Source organism: Haliotis rubra, unplaced genomic scaffold, assembly GCF_003918875.1.
Source record: "Haliotis rubra isolate DU_JTF1 unplaced genomic scaffold, ASM391887v1 Scf15, whole genome shotgun sequence".
Taxonomy (NCBI): domain Eukaryota; kingdom Metazoa; phylum Mollusca; class Gastropoda; order Lepetellida; family Haliotidae; genus Haliotis; species Haliotis rubra.
In genome coordinates, this window is record NW_025765447.1 from 1464844 (window position 1) to 1491772 (window position 26929).

A 26929-nucleotide genomic window follows, 5' to 3' on the forward strand; every position below is an offset into this window, starting at 1 on the left:
CCCTATATATACATAGAAATGTAGGCCCTATATATTTACATAGAAATGTAAGCACTATATTTACATAAAAATGTAGGCACCATATTTACACAGAAATGTAGGCACTATGAAAAACTGTTATAATGGTCCATGAAACAAATTAATATTGGGTGTGTTCCGGTGCAGTTTCACGTGTAATCGACTTTCCGTGTACGTCCAGGACACGATATGATTATTCCTGTGAATTTGTGAATGATTCAATAATGGGATGTAACAAAAAAAATCATGAATGTAATACTCTCTTTTCTTTCTATGTAACTGAAAATAACACGAAAAGGGAATGAACGTACAATTAGGTTTATTTCAATGATAACTAGGATATTTTATGGTGGGAAAGGTATGGAGTTTTTTTGTTGGGTGATATTTCATCCAGTCTTCATCCAGAAAAAATTACCAGTCTTCCTTCGCTCGCATATGGGAAGACTGGTCATTTTTCTCTCTGTTACGCAACCGTATGTTTACGCATCATTTATTTTCCTTAATTTTCTTCTGTACACAAGCCGGTATAAAGGCCAGATATTGTCTGGATCCTACAACCTACCCGCGGGATATGAACTGTTTGTAAGAGCTTGGCGGTTTGAACAGACGAATAATAATAATAAACCTTGTACGCAACAATTGTCACCAAACTGGTTTTTTGCAGCTGTATCAGTGTATGCATGCGTAACTGTGACTTTGGCCTTGATCGCCCGCAATCAGTCAATGCCGCATTCATGTTTACAGACCAGAAAGATCGGGGACCTTGAATACAACACATGTACAGCTAAGTAGTTGAACTGTGAGTATGTTCAATCTGTATAGCCAGACTATTTTTCAAACTTGCATTACGACTGCGAAAAATACGAACTGTGAAAAAGAATCATAAGTATACTGCAGATAATGTCCGTGGATATATAGTCCTGTTTTCGGGAGCAAAAACCGCCATGTTTATAGTCAAGACATGACCCTAACTAACGACCGTCCCTAATGTTGAGTCACGGCGGAGAGCGGGACTCTCGGCTGTGAGTGAGTTTAGATTTACACCGCAATTAATATTCCCGCTATATGGCGGCGGTCTGTAAATCCCCCTGCCATATACACATAATTAATTTTATAAAGTTAAATCGTTTAGAAAGTATGCTAGTATATAATGCATAGGCGGAATCGGGGGGGGGGGGATTTGTTAAATGACCATTGAAACGCTCGTGAAAACGGGTGAAAAGTAACTGTGCACCCCCACTTTCTCAAAGAAGCTCTATCGGCCCCTGTAACGGTTCCATGTATCAATATTAAACAATATTGACAGTTACTGACAGCGTCTCTTAAGGGACATAGACCAACATTTTTTCATGTTCTGTTAATCAATACACATGTACGACCTGTGTTTTGCGTCCGTCCGTTGTCAGCGGATATTATCTGCCCAGTCATCTGTTGCTATCAGCTGATAATACAAGTCTCATTGCTGATACAACAGCTGGTTGTATACAAAGTATACCTATATAGGACATACTATTTTTTATTATTATTATTATAGGATGTTTATATAGCGCACATATCCACGCACTAGTGCATGCTCAAGGCGCTGGTATTTTTTCCCTCGATCATTGGATGTCAATCTCAACGGCACATCGCATTATCAATCTCGACTCCCTGGGGAGTATACAACTCTTGCAGCCACTAGGCGCACCGAGTTATTGTGGCTTTCTCATCCTAACGAGGTAGCATTCGACCCGATGTATTGAACTCGAAGAAGTCATGATAACCAACTAAACTCACTCACTCACTCATAACGCCTGTAACATATACGAATTTGCTGAACGTTTCTGCACCTGTAGCATTAGACGCCTATATATACGAAAAGTACAGCTATACTTGTAACTTAGGATATCCGCTGAAAGGTGTTGTGTCTGTAACACTGAACATGCATTAGACACATATTCTGAAGGTTTTTACGCATGTAGCATTTGACATATATGCTAAAAGTATTTACACTGTAGTATTAATTAGAGACCTATAATAGTCACACGCATATCATGAAAATGTGCTTGGCACACATATAAAGGTATTTACATCTGAAACATTAGACACGTGTGCTGAAAGTATTTACCCCTATAGCATTTGACACATTGTGTAAATAAAACCACTAATATATACCACTGATAATACATTCTTCACATTTCTGTTATAAAAAAGTACTTATAGTTATGCACTTTACGGTCAGTTAACACAAACTGTTCTCCCATGGATTATTCCAACATTCCATCACAGCTGTCTGCATTTTATATTGACATTTCATATAGCCATTATCATTGCCAAATGAAGTGCATCTCATGGGCATACATGCATATCAATAGGCATGCACACACACACACACACACACACACACGCACACACCCCTGGAAAAAACAGTTAAACATGTAATGAGACCAAAAAAGGTTTATCTGCAACCTGGGAACGTGGTACAACCGGTGTCCCCAGCCGTGATATTGCTGGAATATTGCTAAAAGCGATCGACGTAAAGCTAAAAGTCACTCACGAAGGTTATCGTGTTCTGATATTGGATTCCTAGCCGCTCTGGCACAAGAAGGGGCGGTGGGATAGCCTAATGGATAAGGCGTTCGCTTGTCACGCTGAAGACTCGGGTTCGATTCCCCACATGGGCACAACGTGTGAAGCTCATTTCTGGTGTCCCCCGCCGTGATATTACTAGAATATTGCTAAAAGCGGCGTAAAACTAAACTCAGCCAGTCGAATTTCATTAATATGAGAAGATCCACTTCAATGCATCTCCTATCATAGCACATATGATTTTGCTTGAATGCGTTGACTTTGCACATATCAGACAACGTTTTCAATATGACGCTCCAACCTCATCTAAACATTTGTGTACCCGTGAAGATCCGTGTTAGAATTAATCTTCAATAACCCATGTTTGTCGTTAAAGGCGACTAACGAGATCGGGTGATCAGACTCGCTGACTTGGTTGATGCCCGTGATCGTGTCCCAATTGCGCAGATCGATACTCATGCTGTTGATCACTGGATTGTCCAGACTCAATTATTGACAGACCGCCTCCATATAGCTGGAATATTGCTGAGTGCAGCGTAAAACTAAACTCACTCACTCACTAAATGTTTGTTACAGTACCCAAACACATTTAAATGAAATCATGCAGACTCTATAAAAAACAGATGTTCTCCATGAATGTGATATTTGAGATTGTATTGATTTTCATCATCAGTTTTTTTGTGTATTTCATACTGTAAAATACGAACAGCTGCAAGATTGCTGTTGCGGCGTTTAGCGATATTCACTCACTCACTTTGCGGTGTGGTAGCCCGGTGGTTAACTTAAAGAGACCGTTCATACTTTATGGCTAGGGGGGTGATGATGTTTTAAGGTGGGGGGGGGTGTTCCCCACCCATTTTGTTCTGGCGAGCTCCATTGTGTACACACATACTTGGGAGGTAATCAATTTTGTACATACAATATGTTTAAAATTATACTTATTTTGTACATAAATTTTAGGGGGGGGGGGGGTCCATTCACGTTGTAAATGCATCTCCATAAAAATCATCACCACCCCCCCTAGCCATAAATCATGAACGGTCCCTAAGCTTTCCCTCGTTAGACCAGAGGCCTGGGTTCGATTCCCCACATGGATACAACGTGTGAAGCACATTTCTGGTGTCCCACACCGTAGTATTGTTGCAGTATTGTCTAAAGTGGCGTAGGCCAAAAACAGTACAATAATTCATTCTCAAAGGTTGTTTCTTTCTTTCGAGGATATGCACCTGTCGATACTGCAAAAAGATACTCAATGAAATTACACTAAAATGGAGCCGGTTTCCTGAAAACTGTATATCTTTTCAATTACTTTGAATCAGGTGACCGTGGAGTTTAATGACATGTTCATTTTTGCCATGGTCAGAGAAATACGAGTAGCCTATCTTGAAAGTTAACCGCATAATTGCATCAGAGACCATTTTTTGGGGTCTCTGATTGCATATATATCTTGCACAATTGTAAATTGATTTGACCCAGCCTTTGGCCTCGGTGCCGCACTATAGACCTCACTAAAAACATCTGCTTCCATATCATTACCGTAGGTGCCATCTGTCAAGTTGTATGTATATGGGCTGGTACACACGTGTCACTCCTTACATCACGTGATCTCTCCTTTCAACAGTTTGCCGGCCTTGTGGAACACAGCTGATTTTGTGAGTGAGAACAGATTCTTAAGAGAGCAGTATATCTTCAGGTCACAAAATACTATCATGACGTATACATGTTTACCGTGATATTCATGCACATCACATTTAAACCGACTGACAACGGACTTCATATCTTTAGCTCTAAATCAGCGTTCTTGAGACGTGGACACCCGAAAACTAGTAATTATTCTGAGACCGGTTTCTTCATCGTCACAAACGCGTTTCCGTATAACCCTGTAGGGAGTATTAATTGACTGGGTCATGTCTATCTAAATCAGTAGAGTGGTTTACCTGCGCTGGTGCGCTTGCGCTCCTCGACGCACTTTTAAGGAGTCGAAAGGCAGGGTACCAGTCTGAGTAATTCAGTCGTGTGCCAACAGTTGAACCAGTTTAGAGTAGTTTTGTACCTGCGCAAAAGCGTTTGGTCCCGGAAGTGCAGACGCTTGTATGAGAAGAGTATGTTTGTTTCTTCTGTACGCTGTGATTAATTTACATGGAAAGATGACGAGTGTTGATTTATCTGAAACTGCCAACTGGCAGAACCACGAAATTGAGAGTTTACTGAATATATGGTCGAAGAAGGATATTCAAAATGAACTGGGTAACATGCATCAAAACTTGCCTGTCTACGAAAAAATTTCCACTCAACTTGCTTCACTTGGAATCAATCGATCAGCGATAAGTTGTCGAGATAAAATCAAGAAACTTAAGTTCAAGTACAGAAGAATAAGAGAGAAAAAGGGCTACAGGAAGAGTAGTTTTAAATTCTATGACATTCTTCGGTCTGTGTTGGGAGACAACATCGAGGAAGGAGGGGATGGGTACCCACAGCATGTGCCTCATCAGCCACGCCCACATCCCCACCATGGTGATCAGGCTAATGGACACGGATCACATTACTATCCTCAAGAATATGACAAATCAAGATTTAGCCCAAGTGTAATAAGCAATGACAATAATAGCACCGTCTTGAGTGATTCTGATTCTGAAAGTGAGTATGATTATCTGAAAGGGGATTTATCAGATGATGATTATGTCCACGAGGAAATGTCATCTCAATATAGTGAGGCTCAGCCATCATCTAGTGCAACACAACAAACAGCAAACCCAGTGCATGACAGTGGAGGAGCTGGTAGCTATGGTAATATGTTTATGCACGGAGGAGGACCTAGTGGGACAGGTAGATTTGCATCATCCAGTAAAACCGACAGTGTGCCAAAAGATGATCCTGCCACGTTTTGGCAACAAATGAACACAGGACCACTCAATGCTGCTCGAATGACAATGAGAAGACGGGGAGACTGTATGAGAGGAGGATTTGGGTTTGATAGAGGTTTTGGAATGATGCATCACCATTTTAACCCCTATATGGGCCATGGACATAGGTTGCATAGAGGGGGAAGAGGGGGAGGAAGGAAGAGAGCTCGACTCGAGCAGACTTTTGATTTGATGTTGAACAAAGTATCTCAAATTCAGAAAGACTTGCAAGACCGTTTCCTAGCCTCCCATGAGAAACAGCAGCAGCAACATTTCAATTTTGAACTGCAGAGACAAGAGATTGAAAATAGGCATAGAGAGGCAGAAAGGAAACATGAGATGGACATGTTCCAGCTGATGGTCAGCTCCCTCCATCAACATGGAAACCAGTTAAACCATCAACTTGGAAATAATATGGTCGCTAAACACAGAGCCAGTACTCCAAACTCACCACAAACAACATTTCCAGGGTATGCAGTGTCTTCTAAAATCATTATTGAAACTGTTATGAATACTTAGTAATTTTCCAGATTATGTTTTAGCGATAGAAAATGAACCATGTTAACAGTGATGTTTATTTATGGGTCTGCACAGCATTACCTGTATACCACTATATTGCAGCACATCTTGGAAACAATATGTAATGCAATGTTTTTTTCTCAGAACTGGTATATTGAGTAATACAAATATTTGAAGTTTTGTGATTATCTCTATGGTTTAAGTTACGATCTACACAGACTTTCATTCAAGTGTTACATGGTAACTAATTGACAAAACAGCATTCTTTACATGCATAAATTTCATAAAAAAAGAAACTACAATCCCTCAAAATCAAATCTAAATTAGAGATTTTTGTAAATCTACAAACATAGCATGTAGTTTAAGGCTAGTAAGTTTAGTATGTCAAAATAGGCTCTGCATGTATAATCAATGTCACTCACTGTCAAACACTGAAGCTCCCAATATATGAAAATATGTATAGGAATACGGGTACCAGAATTGCAATATATTACACAGCTACAGATAACTTTTTGGGTCATTGAGTTATGTACTTACTAGAGTTCATCTCAATTGGGTATCCTAATTTTCCTTTGAGGAACCAAATAAATTGTACTCGCCTCACTCAACTCAATTGGGTATTTTGCCATTTTCCATTACTTTTAAAAATATAATAAAGTTCAAATGTTAGTGTTTGTTATTTACATTTGATCTGTAATATGAGAAACTATAAAGACTGCAAGTTGTCAAGTTCATGTCCTGAAATAGAACCTCTCAGTATACCTCAGTTACTTTATCTATCCACCGGTACGCAAGCTAAGATTTGACCTTTTCGTGAGTACAAAATTCAAGCATAATTGTACGCAATAGACTTAATAGGAATTGAGTTTTCACATTAATATTTGCGTAATTTACGCAGATACGCAGCTTATCTGTACCTATGATATTACAATATGATATATTTGCCAACACAAAGCCCTGTATATTTACTTTTAACAAAACAAGAGGACTTCAGTTCATCTCAAGTGTCATTATTGTCTAACATGAACATGATGTTTAACATGTCATTGTCCCATGGGAGAATATTGTTTTCCAGGGTCAGTTGTGTTTGGTTTGATCTGATAATCAGTCTGATTGTGCTTGTGGTGTAATCTTGTTAAAGATGGACAAAAGTTGAGGTCTGGTATTTGTGTGATGATACATTCAGTGCAATACAAAACTATTATTTCCCAGACATGCTGACAATACATTTAGTTTTTCAAGCAATTCTTCTGGCTCACTAGTCCCTGTGGTTTCCTGACCCAAATATCTTACACATAAACTATTTTTGAAGATTTATTCATACACGAAGTGCATAATGTCTTATCTAGGGATGGAGAAGTACACATTTTACTAAATGACAACAAAATATGCATAAAAAGAATTAACCAAATGACCAAATTTTGATAAATATTGGCATAAAGTATTTATGTATATATGTATCTCATTATATATAAGTTCTCCTTTCAAATTTTTAAGGACTTGCATTAACTATACTCTGCAAAAAGAAAAATGCAAAATCAGATATGTAATTTATGTGTTACTGGTATATAAAAAATCAACAGGCCATAATAAACTGTTGAAATTTGACTGGAGTCACTGTCACTGACCGAGGTTCATCATGGTTCACATGAAACAATCAAATGTCAAGGTGAAGGTAATCTGTTCTCAATGTCTTGTTTGGCCCTCATGAGATTCCAGAACTGCCTGGCAATGTCGCTCCATGGAACCAATCAGATTACAAATTGTGTGCTGGAGCATCCCATATGTGTTCAATGTACCCAGTCTGTTCTACCTGTACTGGAGATGTGGGCATGGCCGAAGTCGAGTCTCCTGTCTGCAGTTCACCAGTGGCTACTGTCAGTTGTTGCACATTTTCACTTTTCACTTTTCACTTGCTGTACGATTGCCATGACCAATAAATGAATCCCCATAGTTTTCATAGCCCAATAATTCATGTTGCACATTCTTTTCATGGAGGTGTGTTTGGCTGCCATGGTCCCACGAGATAGTGATTTTCCGTTACCCCCCACCTTTTCCGTATTTTTGGGCCGTACTTCATGCAACCTGCACAAATCATTCCTGATGCATGTAGACATGAGAAAGTCAAATTTGGTATTCATTTTCTATGAATATATGGAAAACTCTGATTGATTGTCAAATTGCCATTTTTCTACTTTTGTGTTTCTTTTTTTTTTGCTGAGTATATTTTCGAAAGGGCTACCCATTTGTACATGTTCTAGATTATTAGGACACAGCTAGACAGATTTCACTTTTAGTCAAAACACTGACTGGAAATAATTCCAGTAAGTTCTCTTCTGAGCCACACCCATTACATATGCAAGGGGTGCGGTGGGGTAGCCTAGTGGGTAAAGTGTTCGATTGTTTCGATCCCCCTTACGGGTACAATGCGTGAAGCTCATTTCTGGTGTCCACTGTCATGATATTGCTGGAATATTGCTAAAAGCGGCGTAAAACTAAAATCACTAACTCACTCACTCACATATGCAAGAGCTTTGCTTATCACCTTCCTACTGAGATATTTATTGGATAGCACTTTGAGCACCCTCTTTGTGGTTGGATTTAGCGCGCTATGTAAATTTTCAGTATTATTATTATAGCTGTAGTCAATTCTTACATCCCTAATTAGTAGTGCTGTAACGATGCATCGAACTATCGATGGATTGCAATTCTTGAGTCTCCATCCAATAGCAATTAATGGATGGTAGAAACGAAAAAACTATCGATGCATCGATAGAATGTGTGACTATCGATAGTTCAGTAATTGACTTCCATTGATAAATGCACAGCGCAAAATACAGGAAGTAGCAGATTTGTTCACTTTGATTTAGAGTTATCCACCCCTGTTACCTCTTAAACATGCATGGAGCTCTAGTTTCTTGTCAGTTATTAAGAGAGACTGAAACTACTTCAACTTGTAATTATTTCATATAAGCTATACAGACTTCAAATAAGACAATTCAAGGAGAAAACACTATTGTAATAGTAATGCAATAGTTGGTCGCAATAGTATGTTGCAATTGACTATCGTTATCGCAATAGTTGTTTCCCCTTCAATAGTCACCCTTAATAATTGGTAGGGCAACAATGAGTCCAGAATGAGGTGAACATGACGTGTATCATACATTTTGGGTAATGAATACAAATGTTGGGACCGCCTCCGTGGTGTAGTGCTTAGAGCGTCCGCCCAGAGAGCGGAAGGTCGCGGGTTCGATCCCCGACCGCGTCAAAAGACTATACACATGCATCACATCACATGTATGGTCATAATATATTATCGTATTATCATCATTAATTTTTCCATTCACATAAGTTTTCGACTTATATACCCTGATATTATCAATGATGTAATTTATATTCATGGTAGCACATGGTACTGTGCTGAGCACACAAGTCACCTATTTGTGGGTTGAACAATATTGGTCGTAGAGAGAGTAGGTCAGGTGACTGCGATTTGCTGCTTGGAGTTTCTAGGACTCAGGCTCAATCTCTGCACAAGTGGCATAAGTGGTGTATCCTTAGGCAAGTGACTGCTGAAAATATGCTTCTGTTCACCCAGCAGTGAATAGGTACCCGGTGGGATGAACTGGTAAGGTGACCAGTGTTAGTCTTGATCTGAACTTTGTCTTCAGTGCCTTGAGAAAAGCTGACTATTTGGTTAATTATTTTTATTTTTTTTATAATATAAGTCTTTTGTTTCCCATTTTCATATATTACAAAAGTAGGTATACAGTAATGTGTATAAATCTGGATAACATCATTTTTTGGGGCATGGTAGTATATGATATTTTAGTGAGATTTTAAGTTATGATGTACACAAAGCACTAAGTTTCAACAGGTATGATAATGTACAGCAGATGACACTTAGAAGTGTTTTACAAATCATAGAATGTTGTACCTATTATCTTGACTTGCAATGATGTACATAGTATATCGATAGTTGTATAGAGTATTTGACAGTTTCAACAGGTGAAAAGATAGCATTAGATATGTACCACATGGATGATAATGTAGTGCATGTACATAGTATATCGATAGTTGTATAGAGTATTTGACAGTTTCAGCAAGTGAAAAGATAGCATTAGATACATACCACATGGATGATAATGTAGTGCATGTACATAGTATATCGATACTTGTATAGAGTATTTGACAGTTTCAGCAAGTGAAAAGATAGCATTAGATATGTACAATATGAATGATAATGTACTACGGATAGCACATAAAATGTATTATACATGTCGTAATATATTATAATTATTCTTTTGAATTGTAATGATGTACAGAAAATTCAATAATTGTGTGGAGTATTTGTCAGTTTTAACAGGTGAAGAATAATTTTTTGAGTAGGTAACATTATATACCTACATCATGCATGATAATGTACCACATGGCACATGAAAAGTGTTATACAGTCATAATGTGTTTATAGTTATTCTTTAGACTGATGTACAGAAAATGCTAATAACTGTGTAGAGTGTTTGCAATTTTCAAACATGTGAAGAGATTTTTGGGATAATTTTACCCCTAGGGAAGATTTGTCATGTCTGCAAACAGAGTATGAAAAGAAGACCAGAAACTGAAAAAGTTGGAGAACTGACAGTTCTGAAAATAATTTATCTTTGTTGCCTCATAATAGTTAAGTATCTCCCTCTTAACATGTTTAAAACATGGTTTGATTTTCTTTTTACTGCATTTATAGATATTTTGTTTGGTAATAATACTGATCACATTCAATGGATTGTTATGTTTCCCTTCAAAACCAAGAATAATTTTTTCGTTTGTGAAACAAATTCTTCCTGCGGCTACAGTATTTAACCAAGCTGACAAGTTGGTTAATTATGATAAGCCGATATCCACCTGCTGAGTTTAGACACCCTTTCAAAATTAACATTGTCTTTACAGGTTTTTACCTTTCCTTACAATACAAGGGCCCAGACTCGCTCGCTCGCTCACTCACTCACTCACTCACTCACTCACTCACTCACTCACTCACTCACTCACTCACTCACTCACTCACTCACTCACTCACTCACTCACTCACTCACTCACTCACTCACTCACTCACTATTGTTATCATCATTACAGGTTGTTCAAAGTATTCATTCACTCTGTTTCCAGGAAGCCGCACACAATGTCCTTAGAAGAAGTGAAAGCCACATGGCGGACGGCTGATATCGTTTGTTTTGATGTCGATTCAACCGTATGTAAAGATGAGGGTCTGGATGAACTGGCAGGTTTTTGCGGTGTCGGGGAGCAAGTAGCAGCATGGTAAACTCGTGGAATATATAATTTCTCAAAGATCCTTTTTAGTACTTTTAGATTATGGCATGTCAGCATGTATAACATGGCGCCATGGTCAGTAGGTCACAAGCTGTATTGATAACTATGGTAAGAATTAGAGTTGGAGTGATTGATCTAATAATCAGTCAGTCGAAAGATCTCACTTGCATCAGCAATTATCAACGAGCTCGGGAGACTAATCGTTATTCATGAATAATTAATCATCAAATTAAACTTTGGAAAGTATGTTTCTTATTGTTATGTTTGTTCAATCAAGACATAAACAACTGATGCAGTTTCCTGACTTCTAAAACTGCAGTGTAAACAACATACTTGCTTGTGTGTTTCAACAGGAAGTACCCTCGATCGTCTTGATCATGGCATCAATCAGTTCTGAATTCATAGGCACAATGTCAATTGTGTCCCATTATTGACCATATGAGTTTTGAGGTGGTGTTTATGATTACAATCAGTTAAGCTTCGATTATCAACCTACATGATGTGAGCAAAACCAGCTCTCGTAGGAATATTTGAAACGTTAAGAAGCTTGTAAAATATCTGTTGGAAAGTTGTACCAGAGATTTATGTAGACTTGCTTAGAGGTCGTGTTGGGAATTTGGTTGAAATCTTATAAATTGATAATTGGTTCATTACCCACGAGCAATCATTGAAAAAATTTGGTTAGCGTCATTTTTCAGATTTTCCTATTCAGTTTGTTATTGCAAATACAGTACAACCAGAAATTATTGAGAATTTAAAGATTGTTATTTTATTTTATTTTTTCACTCATTACTCACGTATTAAATGTGAATATTAGCAGAACATAACTCCAGATTCAAAGACAGGTGAACAGTTAGTATTTTGTCAAGTCACCATGGGCAGCAATGCAGGCTTCAATGTGACGGGGCATACTACTGATCAAAGAAGTTAGAAAGTCGTGGTCCATGCTGTCCCAATATCGGACCACCTCTTCTTTCATTTCAGCAATATTTGTCACATTTGTTTTATTGACACTTTCCTTCATAAGTCCCCAAACATTTTCTATTGGATTTAGGTCAGGGCTATAGCTTGGCCAATCTAATAATGTCATATTTTGGGTCCGAAACCAGGCCTGTGAATGCTTTGAACAATGTTTTGGGTCGTTGTCCTACTGGTTTGAATCCTTTCTTTCTGGCCGCTACCAGTCAGTGACAATAGATGGATGTAAATCACAAAGGCATAAACTTAGATACGGAGTTCCACAAGGCTCGGTCCTGGGACCTGTCTTGTTTACTGTATATACACTGCCTGTAGGGGCCATTGCAAGACGGCATAACCTATCGTTTCACCTTTATGCAGACGACACACAGTTGTACCTAGGCTTCAAGCCTCTGCAAATATCATCTGCTGAGTCGACATTTGCATTAATGAGTAAAGCTATCGACGACATAAGATGTTGGATGTCTACCAACTATCTGAAGTTGAACAATGACAAGACAGAACTTTTGATCCTGAGGCCAAGGTCTCTATCAGGGAAAATGGATTTCCCAACCTTAAAGATAGGAGACAGCACAATATCACCAAGTGATCAAGCTCGAAACCTCGAGTTATCTTTGACTCCTCCCTGAGTATGGATCGGCATGCAGACACTGTCTGTAAATCCGCCTTTTTCCATCTGAGAAACATCAGCCAAATCAAGCACTTCATTGACAGATCAGCTATCCAGTGATTAGTCCAAGCACTGGTTATCTCACGATTGGACTATTGCAACTCCCTGATGTTTGGCATATCAGAGCAAACTCTCAACAAACTCACCAGAGTACAAAATGCAGCAGCAAGACTCATCACTGGTGCAGGCAAATATGAACACATAACGCCAACATTACGTACACTGCATTGGCTGCCAATCAGACAAAGAATTGTCTTCAAGGTGTTGGTGTTTGTGCACAAGGCCCTTCACAACCAAGCTCCAGAATACCTGACTGAACTAGTGTCATGGTATCAGCCATCACGAACCCTGAGATCAGCCTCTTTAAAACAAGCAGTAGTGCCCTCTACCCGCAGAGCGAGTTATGGCGATAGAGCTTTCGCCAAAGCAGGTCCTCTGTTATGGAACCAACTACCTGAAAACTTGAAAAACTTGTCAGACATAATTCCATTCAAAAAAGAACTAAAAACAGTTCTTTTCCACAGAGCATTCGACCAAGCGCCTTAGAGCAGACCTTGGATTCAGGCGCTATACAAATTTTAACATTATTATAAAATCCAAACATTTCCATAGAACACGTGAGCAGATGGAAGTAAATGTCCCTCGAGAATATCTGTGTACCGCTCACTGTTCATAATCGCTTCAAATACACAGAGGGGCGTTGCCCCTAACACAGATATGCCACACCACACGTTAAATTTCGGACTGTACTTTGGGCGCTGATACAAAGGTTTTTCAGTTTGTTTGGTCCAGAATTTCAGTGTATTAGGAAACAGCCACACACAACTTTCATCTGAGAAAATCACATTGTCCCGGTTAAAATTTCTATGCTGTAAGCACCAGTTCAACCTTTGCTCCTTTTGTTCAGGTTTCATGATCGGTGATGGAATTCCTCGACTTTTCTGCCAACCCATTGCATGCAGCTCAGTTCTAATTGTCTCCTTACAGACAGCCACAGTTCCTCTATCAATCATATCCAGCATTAAGTTTTCTGAACTCCTTCGTTTGTTTTTAGAAACAAGAATACCAAGCCACCTCCTGTCACCGACAGTCAATTTTCTGGGCCTACCTGCGCCTCCCCGGTGCTCAATGCCATATCCATTTGCAATATTTTTCAAAACACGATAAACAGTGGACAAAGGGATGCCTGTTCTACTTGAAATCACTTTAGCTGATCTGATGTCCTTGTTATAATACTCTAAAATCAACTTCCTCTTTTCTAAATCACCCATACTGAGGATCACTGAAAATGTTGTCTGCTAGCAAGTAAACAAAGGGGGATAACTCTTCACAAACTAATGAAAAAGGATTAACAGAGTTTTCTCTCTTGAATGAAACCAAGCACTTGATAGCTGGTCAAGGTTGTTTACACTAGAAATCCAATTAAACATATTCCTAAAATTCTCAATAATTTCTGGTCATACTATAAGTATAACATGGTTCTTTGTTGTTGTTTTTTGTTTAGACTCTGCAAATATTGCATTTGAAAAATTGATGCAACTTGCTACTTTAAAGTGATGACTAATATCATAAACATAAACTTCCTGGGGTCTTCAAGAAATATTCAGTCATGACTTTTCAGTAAGTGAAGTGAGTTTTCTAAGAATTAAACATGTTTTAAGGCCCTGACAACTTCTAAGATATGTTCCATCGTCAAGTGTTTCAAGCACTAAAACAGAAGTTCCAAAATCGTTTGTGTTCAATAATGAGAAAATGTGATTGATTGCTTGGTGATTTGGTCACTACGACCACTACTTCGAGGGTGATATTCTGCCCCAAGTCTGAAGCGAATATCATCAGAATAGAAGACTATACACATGCATCACATCACAAGTATGGTCATAATATATTCAATATATGAGACAAACTATATAATGAGACAAACCAGACCTTCTTAGCGAAACGACCGCCTCCGTGGTGTAGCGGTTAGAGCGTCCGCCCGGAGAGCGGATGGTCGCGGGTTCGATCCGCGACCGCGTCATACCAAAAGACGTTAAAATATGGTACTTTTTGGTCCCTGCCTGGCGCTCAGCATTAATGGGTATAACAAGGACTGGTCGGCTCGGGAGTCGGTATAATGTGTCTGAGTGGGGTATTGAGGCTTCACTGCGGCATGATATCTCAGTGGGCTAGCACTATAAAACCAGCTTCAGCCTGGGCTAGTACAAGCAGCTGCACATACACATACACACGCATGCATGTTGTCATATGAGCGAAATATTCTCAAGCACGACGTTAAACCCAATTTCACCTCACCTTAGCGAAACAAAGAGAAACTTCCAAATTAACTTTATTTTATGAAATGGTAAACCATATATGGTTCCCAACTATCTTTCTGATCTTGTTCCAGGGAATGTCTGACAACAGTAATTGCAATCTTAGGAATAATGAAAATTATCATTCAAAAATTCAAATCTACTAATTATGCCAATTTGTTTTGCCTGATACAATTTAACTATGAAATAACTACCTACAAATATGACAATTGCTTCCTCTGTTGGACAGTTCGGGAATCTTTTCACACCATGAGTTGATACCAATACAATCTTCGATCTAGATGTTGCTAGTTGATCTATCAGATAATGCTAGTGGTGGTCCGATTAATTGAAATAATCCAAGATTGGTCGAATGACTAAAGAGCCAAGCACTTGATCATGTTTTCCCATAATCGAACACGAACAATTTTGGAACACTTGTTTGCATTACAGAGGTACAGATAAGCTGCGTATCTGCGTAAATTACGCAAATATTTATGTGAAAACTCAATTCCTATTAAGTCTATTTGCGTACAAGTACGCTTGAATTTTTGTCAATACTCAATGTCAAATCTTGTTTGACTAACATTTAAACTTTATTATATTTAAAAAATTAATGGGAAATGGCAAAATACCCAATTGAGTTTTGTGAGGCGAGTACAATTTATTTGGTTACTCAAAGGAAAAGTAGGATACCCAATTGAGATGAACACAAGCGAGTACATAACTCAATGATCCAAAAAGTTATCTGTAGCTCTGCATTAACAACATTTTTCACAAGGTTGGTTTTGTTTGTTACATTTCAGAAGCACTACAAGCTTGATCCTTGTCATGATTGAATTTATCTTAAAGACTCCAGGAAATTTATGTTCCCAACACACTAATCATCCTTTAAAGATGTGAAATTTGCAAATGCATTTTGTGAAATTTGCTTTAAAAAACCCTGAAGGAACTACATATTTTTTCTATATTTTTGTGCATTTACAAACATAACCAGTAGAATGTGATAAATGATGCTGATGAATTATTGTCGTTGATTGATCAGTTGTAATGAAACAATCATCAATTGTGAGATTTTAACCAATTTCCAACACTAGATAATACACTGTTGTCTTAGACACTGGGATGCAGTGACTTAAACAGTGATAAATATAATGCTTCTTGTTCCTGCTCGCATGACTATGAGGATGTATTCCACTATTTCTTCATGTGTCCTAAATATGATCGCATTTGAATCACATTTCTATACAAAAGGTTTCTCCCTGCAGGATGTGCTAAATGGTAATAACTTAGTATCATATCAGACGAATATCGATATTCTACGGTCAGTCCATCAATTCATTATTACATCAAAATAATTTGAGTCATAAAAGTTCTGTAGTTTCTATTATTTACTTATTTGCATCAACTGGCCACGAGACAAAACTACGTAATGTGTTGGTATCCCCGATTGTTATCATTCAGAAATAACTTGTTCTTATTGTCACAGCTTGTTATAAATATTATACAACATTATGCGTAAATGTGAACCAGTTCACGTGTTATGGTGTGGCATTTATATGAGCCATTTAGGCTTGTTTGATAATCCTATTCCTCTTTTCTGAATATAATACAATGTATATTTAAGCCAATATATATAATGTTATTCAAGTCATGTTTTATGAATGCTTAATGTTTTTTGTGGCTTGAATTTCACTGATAGCAGAACAAAAAACCAAAAAGAGGTTTTAGTTTTACTTTGTGGCCTTAGCCAGACATTGATGTGACTTTGTACAGTAGACCTTTGATTCAAATAATACATCAAAGAGCACACGCACTCTTGCAATACACGCACGCACAACCAACCAACCAACCAACCAACCATGCTCATGCTGTTGATCACTGGATTGTCTGGTCCAGACTCTATTATTTACAGACTGCCACCATATAGCTTGAATGTTGCTGAGTGTGGCGTAAGTCTAAACTCACTCATTCACTGCTGCATACAATTCATTTTACAACATTTGGCAAATAGTAGACTAACAACTTGTCTCTGAAATGAACATATTTTACTAAAAAAAAATTCATAGTAAAAAAAAAATAATAAAATGAAAAGGAGCCCTGAGACTTTCTTCATTTTCTGAAGCTGAGGAAATCTAAACTTGCCACATTTTCTAGACTTGCGTGGATATATGTGCCAGGGTCTGTACGACAGACTAGGCAAACAGAACACTAGCAGTGAGGATGTCAAAAAAGATGTTGTAAGTAATTTAGCTAGTATGAAGACGTTTCCTTTCTCATGGTACTTACGGATATCGGCTGAAAAAATAACACAAAGAAGTCTTATTGTATGAATGCTTGTTGTTTTTAAATGAAGGGTCTTCTCCCCTATCATCTGCATCTATCAGCTGCTAGATCCATCAGGTGAATTACCACTCGTGAGCCCGGCGATAAACAATGCCATCCGCCATTGACGAAACGAGGCTTCTCCCATTCTCGCTGTATAACGAGGAAGTAACGTTATGGAGTGTATGGAAGAGCAATCCTGCCGGAAAGGGTGGGAAAAAGTTATGATATGTCAAAGCTGGTATAAACTCACCAATATTCATGACATTACAAGATTTTGATCACTGGCAGACTTGGGCCACTTCCTAGTTACCGGTCGGCAATTTGCAAGGTTAACAACCACTCGGTGTCTTGCATCGCGAAATCGGCAGGAAACGTGTTTACCGCGAGAATAGGAGACCGAACTATATATCATATCAATACAGAAAACACATCATTTTCTTCATGCACTGGTGTATCATTTCACACCTAGAAGACATCCATTGATGCCATTTTGTTGAAGCAGCTCTAACAGCATCATTCATAAAATTGTTGTAGGACAAGAAAGGCCATGGGCGGAGACGTCTCGTTTCGTGTGGCACTGAGTGAGAGGCTGAATATTGTGAAACCATCACGACAACAGCTCCAGGACTTTATAGCCAACCATCCCCCTCAACTTAGTGATGGCATGAGGTAAGATGGGTACATTTCAAGGGCCAGATACTGTCTTGCCTTGAGTAAGTTCTTCAGGAGTCGGGACGGTGGGGTAGCCTAGTGGTTAAAGTGTTCACTCATCACGCTGAAGACCCCGTGTTCAGTTCCCCACATTTGTACAATGTGTGAAGCCCATTTCTGGTGTCCCTGCCATGATACTGCTGGAATATTGTTAAAGCTCAGTAGAACTAAACTGAATCACTCACTCACTCTTCAGGAGTCACAGCTGCTTCAAAGTCCATTTATTGATGATGTCTCCTCATTTGGTGCTCCTGAGTATCATTGTATCTCCAGTACTGACAGGTTGCACTTCACAAACTATGGCATGTGCGAGGATGGTTGATATCCTTGTGGTGATGTGTCAACGTGGATGTCAACTGCTATCTTCGAATGACTCCTGGACATGTTGTATACGACTAAACTTGGTTGGTTGGTTGGTTTGTTGTTTAACTCTGCACTCAGAAATATTCCAGCTACATTGGGCGGTCTTTAAATAATCTAGTCTGGACTAGACAATCCAGTGATCAACAGCATGAACATCGATTGCAATGCCATGTATCAACCAAGTCAGCGGGACTGACCACCCGATCCTATAGTCATCTCTTACGACAAACATGGGTTGCTGAAGATAAATTCTAACTGGATCTTGATGGGTAGTAACTAGGTACAATATCCAAGTCAACAGGTACTAGTAATCCGTGCGCTGGTTGTAATATGGTAGTCTCCCAACTGAGTTTCTTTCAAATGAGCTACAGGACACTCAAAAAGATGATCAGGTGTGCCTTCTTGAATGTAGGTATGCATGTGGGAGCATATTTTCACCTTCCTATTATGGTTTCAACTGTTTCATATAGCTAGGCAATGTCATATCATAGCTAGGCAGTGTCATATCATAGCCAAGCAGTGTCATATCAAAGGTAGGCAGTGTCATATCATAGCTAGGCAGTGTCATATCATAGCTAGGCAATGTTGTATCATAGCTAGGCAATATCATATCACAGCTAGGCAGTGTCATATCATAGCCAAGCAGTGTCTGTCAAAGCTAGGCAGTGTCATATCATAGCTAGGCAATGTCATATCATAGCTAGGCAATGTCATATCATAGCTAGGCGGTGTCATATCATAGCCAAGCAGTGTCATATCAAAGCTAGGCAGTGTTATATCACAGCTAGGCAATGTTGTATCATAGCTAGGCAATATCATATCATAGCTAGGCAGTGTCATATCATAGCCAAGCAGTGTCATATCGAAGCTAGGCAGTGTCATATCATAGCCAAGTAGTGTCATATCAAAGCTAGGCAGTGTTATATCATAGCTAGGCAGTATCATATCATAGCTAGGCACTGTCATATCATAGCTAGGCAGTGTCATATCATAGCTAGGCAGTGTCATATCATAGCTAGGCAATGTCATATCATAGCTAGGCAGTGTCATATCATAGCTGGGCAATGTCATATCATAGCTAGGCAATGTCATATCATAGCTGGGCACTGTCATATAGCTAGGCAATGTCATATCATAGCTAGGCAATGTCATATCATAGCTAGGCAATGTCATATCATAGCTGGGCAATGTCATATCATAGCTGGGCAATGTCATATCATAGCTAGGCAATGTCATATCATAGCTAGGCAATGTCATATCATAGCTAGGTAATGTCATATCATAGCTTAGCTAGGCACCGCATATAGCTGGGCAATGTCATATCATAGCTGGGCAATGTCATAGCTAGGCAATGTCATATCATAGCTAGGCAATGTCATATCATAGCTAGGCAATGTCATATCATAGCTGGGCACTGTCATATAGCTGGGCAATGTCATATCATAGCTAGGCAATGTCATATCATAGGTAGGCAATGTCATATCATAGCTGGGCAATGGCATATCATAGCTAGGCAATGGCATATCATAGCTGGGCACTGTCATATAGCTAGGCAATGGCATATCATAGCTAGGCAATGTCATATCATAGCTAGGCAATGTCATATCATAGCTGGGCACTGTCATATAGCTAGACAATGTCATATCATAGCTAGGCAATGTCATATCATAGCTAGGCAGTGTCATATCATAGCTGGGCACTGTCATATCATAGCCAAGCAGTGTCATTGCAAGGCAATGTCAATAAAAATTCATCAACAATCACAATTACTACTGCAGTCTTAAAGGGCAAGTGTACACGAAAATTAACCTTTTTGTCTTGCACTTTTTCTTCATAAAAAGTGTTTATCAAGTTGTTTTATATCCAAACCCGTACACAGGGGCGTGTCACGCTTAGAAACAGCGTTAGAAAGACATATAGGTACATAGACCCTACCCTAGTACTATATAAAAGGAAAGGGATGTAACGACGGAACCACCCCCTCCTCAATCAAAGTTAGATTTCACCACGTAAACTATTTTTAAGGCCCCGTCAAGGCCTACGGATCGAAAGCGAGATGATTTCCCTACAAAATGAGCTATAAATGGTCACAATCGGATCATTATTTCAAAAGTTATACGACACGACTCACCGAAAACAGCTACCTCCGTAATTGATATGACATTGCCAAAATTATGGATCACCCAAGACAGCGAAAACTCACCTTTTAAATTCGTTTATTAATTCCAGCCACGTTGACAGCACCTATGTCGGGCTAGATTCGATCGGCAGCGGCATTCCACGGGTCTAAAAACTTATTGCAACATCTACAAATCATTTCCTCGACAGTAAGCAGGCACTTTCTCCAAAACCATCGGCAATCATGCTCACTTGTCGGCCATAGATGGCCTTGACATTTAAGTGACTGACTATGTGGTCAGTTCTACACTGTGATGACGTTGCAGTTTGAAAAAACGTATACACTGTACTAAAAGTGTTACCACGTAACCAAATTGTATAACATATTCAACCTGAGTCGGTCGCCTTTCCAACAGTGTCTTTTTTCATGAAACCTAAAACGTATATGCACTACATCTTGCTTGCCATCGGTGAATGTGCCGGCATTCTACGTTTGTTACTAGTTCTTACATAAATCGTACGATATGTCACTCCTCTTCCACCTAATTCACTTTGATATCGATAGTACATATCCAAATACATCACGCAGATAAATGCAATTTGCAGTTTTGAACACTGTTTGAAATTCGTTTTTCTATGATATCATCCGCTCATTGTAGATAAAATTTACTGAAAATTACATGCATCGTAAATCTCGCCAGTTTTGACACATTACTAAATCACCATTCACTGCGTTTTGCGTAATTTATGGTATGTCTTAATTCGAATGTCAAATTTTACTGGGAGAATTGAATTTAAAAGAAAAAGGCGTGATCATTGTGATCAGCAGTAGTTTTGTTGTTGTATGATCGAATCACAATGCTCGTTGTGAAACATCAATGAACCGAGAATCGCTGAGGATGTTTTGGAAAATACGCAAATGTCAAAGTGAATTTTCAGCCATATTACATATAGTGTTTATAAAATCACGTCACATGTATGTCGGTTATGTTTCGCCCATAAAATTCAACACCATCTTCCTTACATGAGTCCCTGAATTCCTCATACAGTTCAAAATAAACTGACAAATGGACTTTGTCACCAATACGAAGTGTTTCAGTGAAATCTAATGAAATATATCGAGGATATGAGATGCCGGGCTGTGAAAGAATACTTGTTTGAAATGTATACAAAGCCAATCTCAGATTTTACACTGTGTATCCGTTCGCCTACTTGCTGCATACAATTGCTCATGAGTTTTAGAACATGCATGGGAAAGGTATCGTAGCAAGCGATAGTTAAATAAAACAGGTGTATTCCAATGATTTGCTAGATTCATCACAACATATTATAGTTTTGAAAGCATGGCGCCATAACTGGCGAAACTCACGCTGCTTGATGATGACGGTACTTCTCTTAATTTCTGACTATTTCCCTTGGTGACAATGAAAACAAAAAGTAAATAACAACCAGCAGACTGACAGAAGTTTCGGACTACTTACATGTCACATTTATGCATATACGTTGCTTGAAACAACGAAAATTTCCTTCGAAAACTCCGGCGTACTCGTGTCAGTGAACACGCCATTTTGAAAAAGTCGCTTCCCGATAGTGATGTCATACGGACGTCAACATTATTATACATCTTTGGTATTTTCATTGAGGCGAGGTTATGAATGAAAATACACACGACCAATCCGTCCTGCTCCTTACATTTTCTGTTCTTATGCTTCTTCGTATTTTCACAAACTTTTTTTCCCGTGATTAATATCAGTTTTCTTATCTTTTGATTTGGGACCAGACAGGAGACCAGTTTAAAATCAAGTGGCACCAATTACGTCATAATCAAAGGGCGGTAACTCTGGCCTGTTTAGCTCGGCAAACAAATACCTCATATTGGCATAACATTTCAGCACTTATTTTGAGGGTTATACTTACATTGTAAGAAAAATGAGTGTATATTTTCAAACATTGGTATTAACTAATTAAAACAGTTCACTTTGATTCACATAAGAATAACTGTGATTTATTCGTGTACACTTCCCCTTTAACAGTGTTCAAGTGCTGTGTTATATATTTCTGTATTTTCATTTCACAAGATTCCTTGGACTCTTATGTTAATGACAGTTAATGTGTTACTTTCAGTGACTTGGTGAGTGCTCTAAGACAAAAGGGTCGAATCGTGTATCTGGTTTCTGGAGGGTTCAAGCCTATTATTGAACCAGCAGCTCATCTTTTATCAATTCCCACCGAAAATATCTTCGCCAACCAACTCAAGTTCAGTTTTACAGGTGAGACTTTTTCAGTTATACATTGACTGGTGACTAGACCTGTGTGAGCCAATCAGTGAAATGTTGTTTTTTCATGGTTTTAAACGTTTCTTTGCAGATGTATGTTACACTGATGTAATAAGCAAAGCTATTTGCTGTTTGATAGGATTAGCGTAAGCTTGGATAAAGGTAGGCTCCAATACATCTCCTGTAAATCTCGCCAAAGTCATGTTATAACTACAGAAACCACTGGGGCTAGAGCATCCATCTAGGGAAGTAACAGTAATATTGAGTCACACTTTCGGCTGGAGGCCAGCAGTTGGATCAATTTGGAGCTATGAGTCTGCAGGCGGGTAGGGGGTGGGCGGTCAGGCGGGTACCTGCAGATGAGCAGGCAGGCGGGTGGGTAGGGGGTGTGCGGTAAGGCGGTACCTGCAGATGAGCAGGCAGGTGGGCGGTCAGGCGGGTACCTGCTGATGAGCAGGCAGGCAGGTAGGGGGTGGGCGGTCAGGCGGGTACCTGCAGATGAGCAGGCGGGCAGGTAGGTGTTAGTCTGGTCTAATTCTGGTTTTATAGAGTTAGCCCACTCAGAGTCCTTGCTACAGTATAACACGAATACCCCTCTGAAACACAGTATCCTGATTCTGATCTGGCCAGTCCCTTAAATGACAAGAGCCAGGCAGGGTAACAACAAGTACTGTTATTCTGGGATGACCAGTAATGGAACACTGGATCTTCCATTCTACAGGCAGAAATTCCCTCTATAGTTTCGTTACAATTCTACCATCAACAGTGTATCTATTTTGCTGAAACACTGCTGATGTGACTGTACTCATCTACTTACTTAATCCATACCTAAGGGCTGTAACTCCGGCCACTGGAGATGGAAATGAACTCAGAATTGTTCATCGACTAGTTCAAATTTTAATGTCAAATATAAATCTTCATTCAGAACATTTAAAGAAAGATTGAGGGTGGTTTGATAATGGCACTCAAGTTTTCCATCCAGCTAAATTAACTTACTTGAGTACCTGATAACTTGGGAGTAGCCTGATGGTTAAAGCATTCGCTCGTTACACCGAAGGCCTGGGTTCGATTCCCCACATGGGTACAATGTGTGAAGCCCATTTCTGGTGTCCAACACCGTGATATTGCTGGAACATTGCTGAAAGTGGCATAAAACCGTACTCACCTGATTTTTAGTTTTACCTGGCAAGTTGAGATAAATGTGTTTAACTTACCGGTAACTCTTAGCAACACAAGTAATGCCTACTGCTGAAGATCCGGGTTAGAATCCCATGCTTGTCGTAAGAGATGACAGATGGTATCAAGTGGTTAGGTGACTTGGTTGACACATGTCATTGTATCCCAACTGCATATAGATCGATGCTCGTGCTGTTGATCGCTGGATTGTCTGGTCCAGACTTGATTATTTACAGTCAGGCACCATATAGTTGGAATACTGCCGAGTGTGGTGTTAAACAACAAACTTTATCTGGTTTAACATTATGACCAAACTCTGTTGACAGGGGACTATGCAGGATTTGATGAAGACCAGCCAACATCGGACTCAGGCGGCAAGCCCCGCGTGATGCAGATGATCAAGGATCGTCATAAAGACAACAAACTGGTGATGATAGGGGACGGAGCCACAGATCTGGAAGCAGCTCCACCTGCTGTAAGTGTTGTCTTAGGTTTGTGATTAGAGATTGAATGATCTGGGTTTGAAATTGACAACCAGCTTTATATGCATCGAAAAAATGTAGAGAACACAAAAACAAATACTGTGTCCTGAGGGATGCATAATAATAGTCATTGTATCTACAGTGTATCTAGAAGAACGATCATGGGTGTCTTTTATTTCATCAATCAGTGGTGGTGGGGTAGACTAATGGTAAAATGCTGAAGACCTGGGTGCGATTCCCCACATGGGTACGATGTTTGAAGCCCATTTCTGGTGTCCCCCACCATTATATTGCTGGTATATTGCTAAAAGCGGTGTAAAACCATGCTCACTCATCCATCAGTCATGGACACAGTTCACATGATCATTGATTCATTGAAATATTTACAGTACACTACGTTACACAATACTACAGATATACTTGGGTGGCTTGGACCCCTACCTTTGTACGTCAAGGTAGAACTGTGGACCATTTTGGTGAAAAACACAAGTATGTCTCTTGTGCTTGGAAACAAAAAATTGACATCAATTCAACACCTGATCGTATGTGACCTGTGAAGATCCCGGTAATCCATGCTTGTCGTAAGAGGTGACTAACAGGATCGGGTGGTCAGGTTCATTAATTTCAAACAGTAATGAGTGATTTTTTAATACAATTATTGAACTAGTTTAAACACTTTTTTTTTAACCAGATTGTGTAATTGCAGTAACAACAAGGTTTGGGCGTGTGTACAAAGTGCATGAAAACAATTCAAGAAAGGAACCCTCCCTGTTATTAATGCACCTGGTCACATTCATCTTGTCTTTCCAGGATGCGTTCATTGGATATGGAGGGAATGTGGTCCGGGAAAGCGTCAAGTCCAGAGCTGCATGGTTTGTCACAGACTTTCAGGAACTAATCACAGAACTCAACTCAGCTAGCTAGTTGATAACAGTGTTAGACATCACCCAGTATTGCACCATTTCTTATATCTGTTTAAATGATCTTATATTTGTTTAAATTATCTTTTATCGCTTTAAATGATCTTATATTTGTTGCAATGATCATACAGATGGGAGCACATGGAAAAAAGTTACCAATCATATTGAGAAGATGAAGGAAGGTTGGACGTTCGGCTTTTGGACAAGACATACTATTCTCATACTGATTTTAAGGGTCAAGTTAGGACATCGGCTTATCTATGTGATAGGCTAATCTTCAGTCATAAGTTGTCAATTAGTAAATGGTATGATTTCAATAAAAGTAATTCCCAGGTTGTAATTACGAATTAGTTTTCATCAAGTATAAATGTTCGGAAATGTCCAAGAAAGTTTAATCATATATTTTAGCGCTATGTCATTGAAAGGGTTAGATGTTATTGTTTTGATGATTTGGCTAATACGCCAACATCCGCTGTATGTTGAGTTTTTTTCTACTTAAGCAGACATTTCAGGTACACTTTTACCTCATCTAATTTGACGTCACCTGTATGACATTAAGCTGTTATACTTTTTAAAATTATAAATTTTTATCTCTGTTTATACTTAGCAGGTGGCCTGTTAACTTTTACAGATATAATTGTGCTGTGTTTTGTTATTTCATTATGTTGTTATGAACTCAAGATGATCAGAATTAATTCCTATTTGTAACATAATGCATAAATTGAAGTTTATGATGGACAGTAGGAATGTAAATAAATGTTTGTATTGGATAAACAGTTAAAGTGAATGAGTTTTGTGATTTGTTTTGTTCTAGGAATATCTCTGCAGTACGATTGGTGATGAAATTACAAGGAATACACTCTTCATTTAGACTCTCTTCATCATTGGTTAGTAAATAAGGAAAAATACATTTAATGGATAACACGTTCTTGTCACAGTTTTATTGGATTGAGGTCTGGGTTAGAATCAGTCTTCACCAACCAAGCTTGTCGGAATCAGGTGGTCAGGCTTGCTTACTTGGTTGACACATGTCATCGTATCCCAATTGTATAGATCGATGCTCATGCTGCTGATTACAGGATTGTCTAGTCCAGATTGTAAAATTAAAGTCACTGTGTTCTTTAATCTGATTGGTTGAAAAACGTGATCAAATGGTATTTGATTCCCGGAAATTCTTTGCGTATTAATACATACAAACATCGCTCACACCATTGTATTGTTACGTCGTCAGCTGTGATGACGTCATTAAAATCATATTGTGACGTAAAGTCCGAATGACATCA

At 38.9% G+C, this 26929-nt stretch overlaps 1 protein-coding gene across 1 annotated transcript; it reads left to right on the top strand.

Annotated features, from left to right (window-relative positions):
- The first annotated feature begins 4638 nt into the window (after positions 1-4638).
- LOC124270150 lies at positions 4639-26433 on the top strand. Its single transcript, XM_046705178.1, has 6 exons — positions 4639-5959; positions 11169-11318; positions 18135-18269; positions 22917-23062; positions 24571-24719; positions 25537-26433. Exons 1-6 carry the CDS (start codon positions 4680-4682, stop codon positions 25648-25650), a joined length of 1974 nt encoding a protein of 657 aa, XP_046561134.1. The 5' UTR covers positions 4639-4679; the 3' UTR covers positions 25651-26433.
- The last annotated feature ends 496 nt before the right edge of the window (positions 26434-26929 follow it).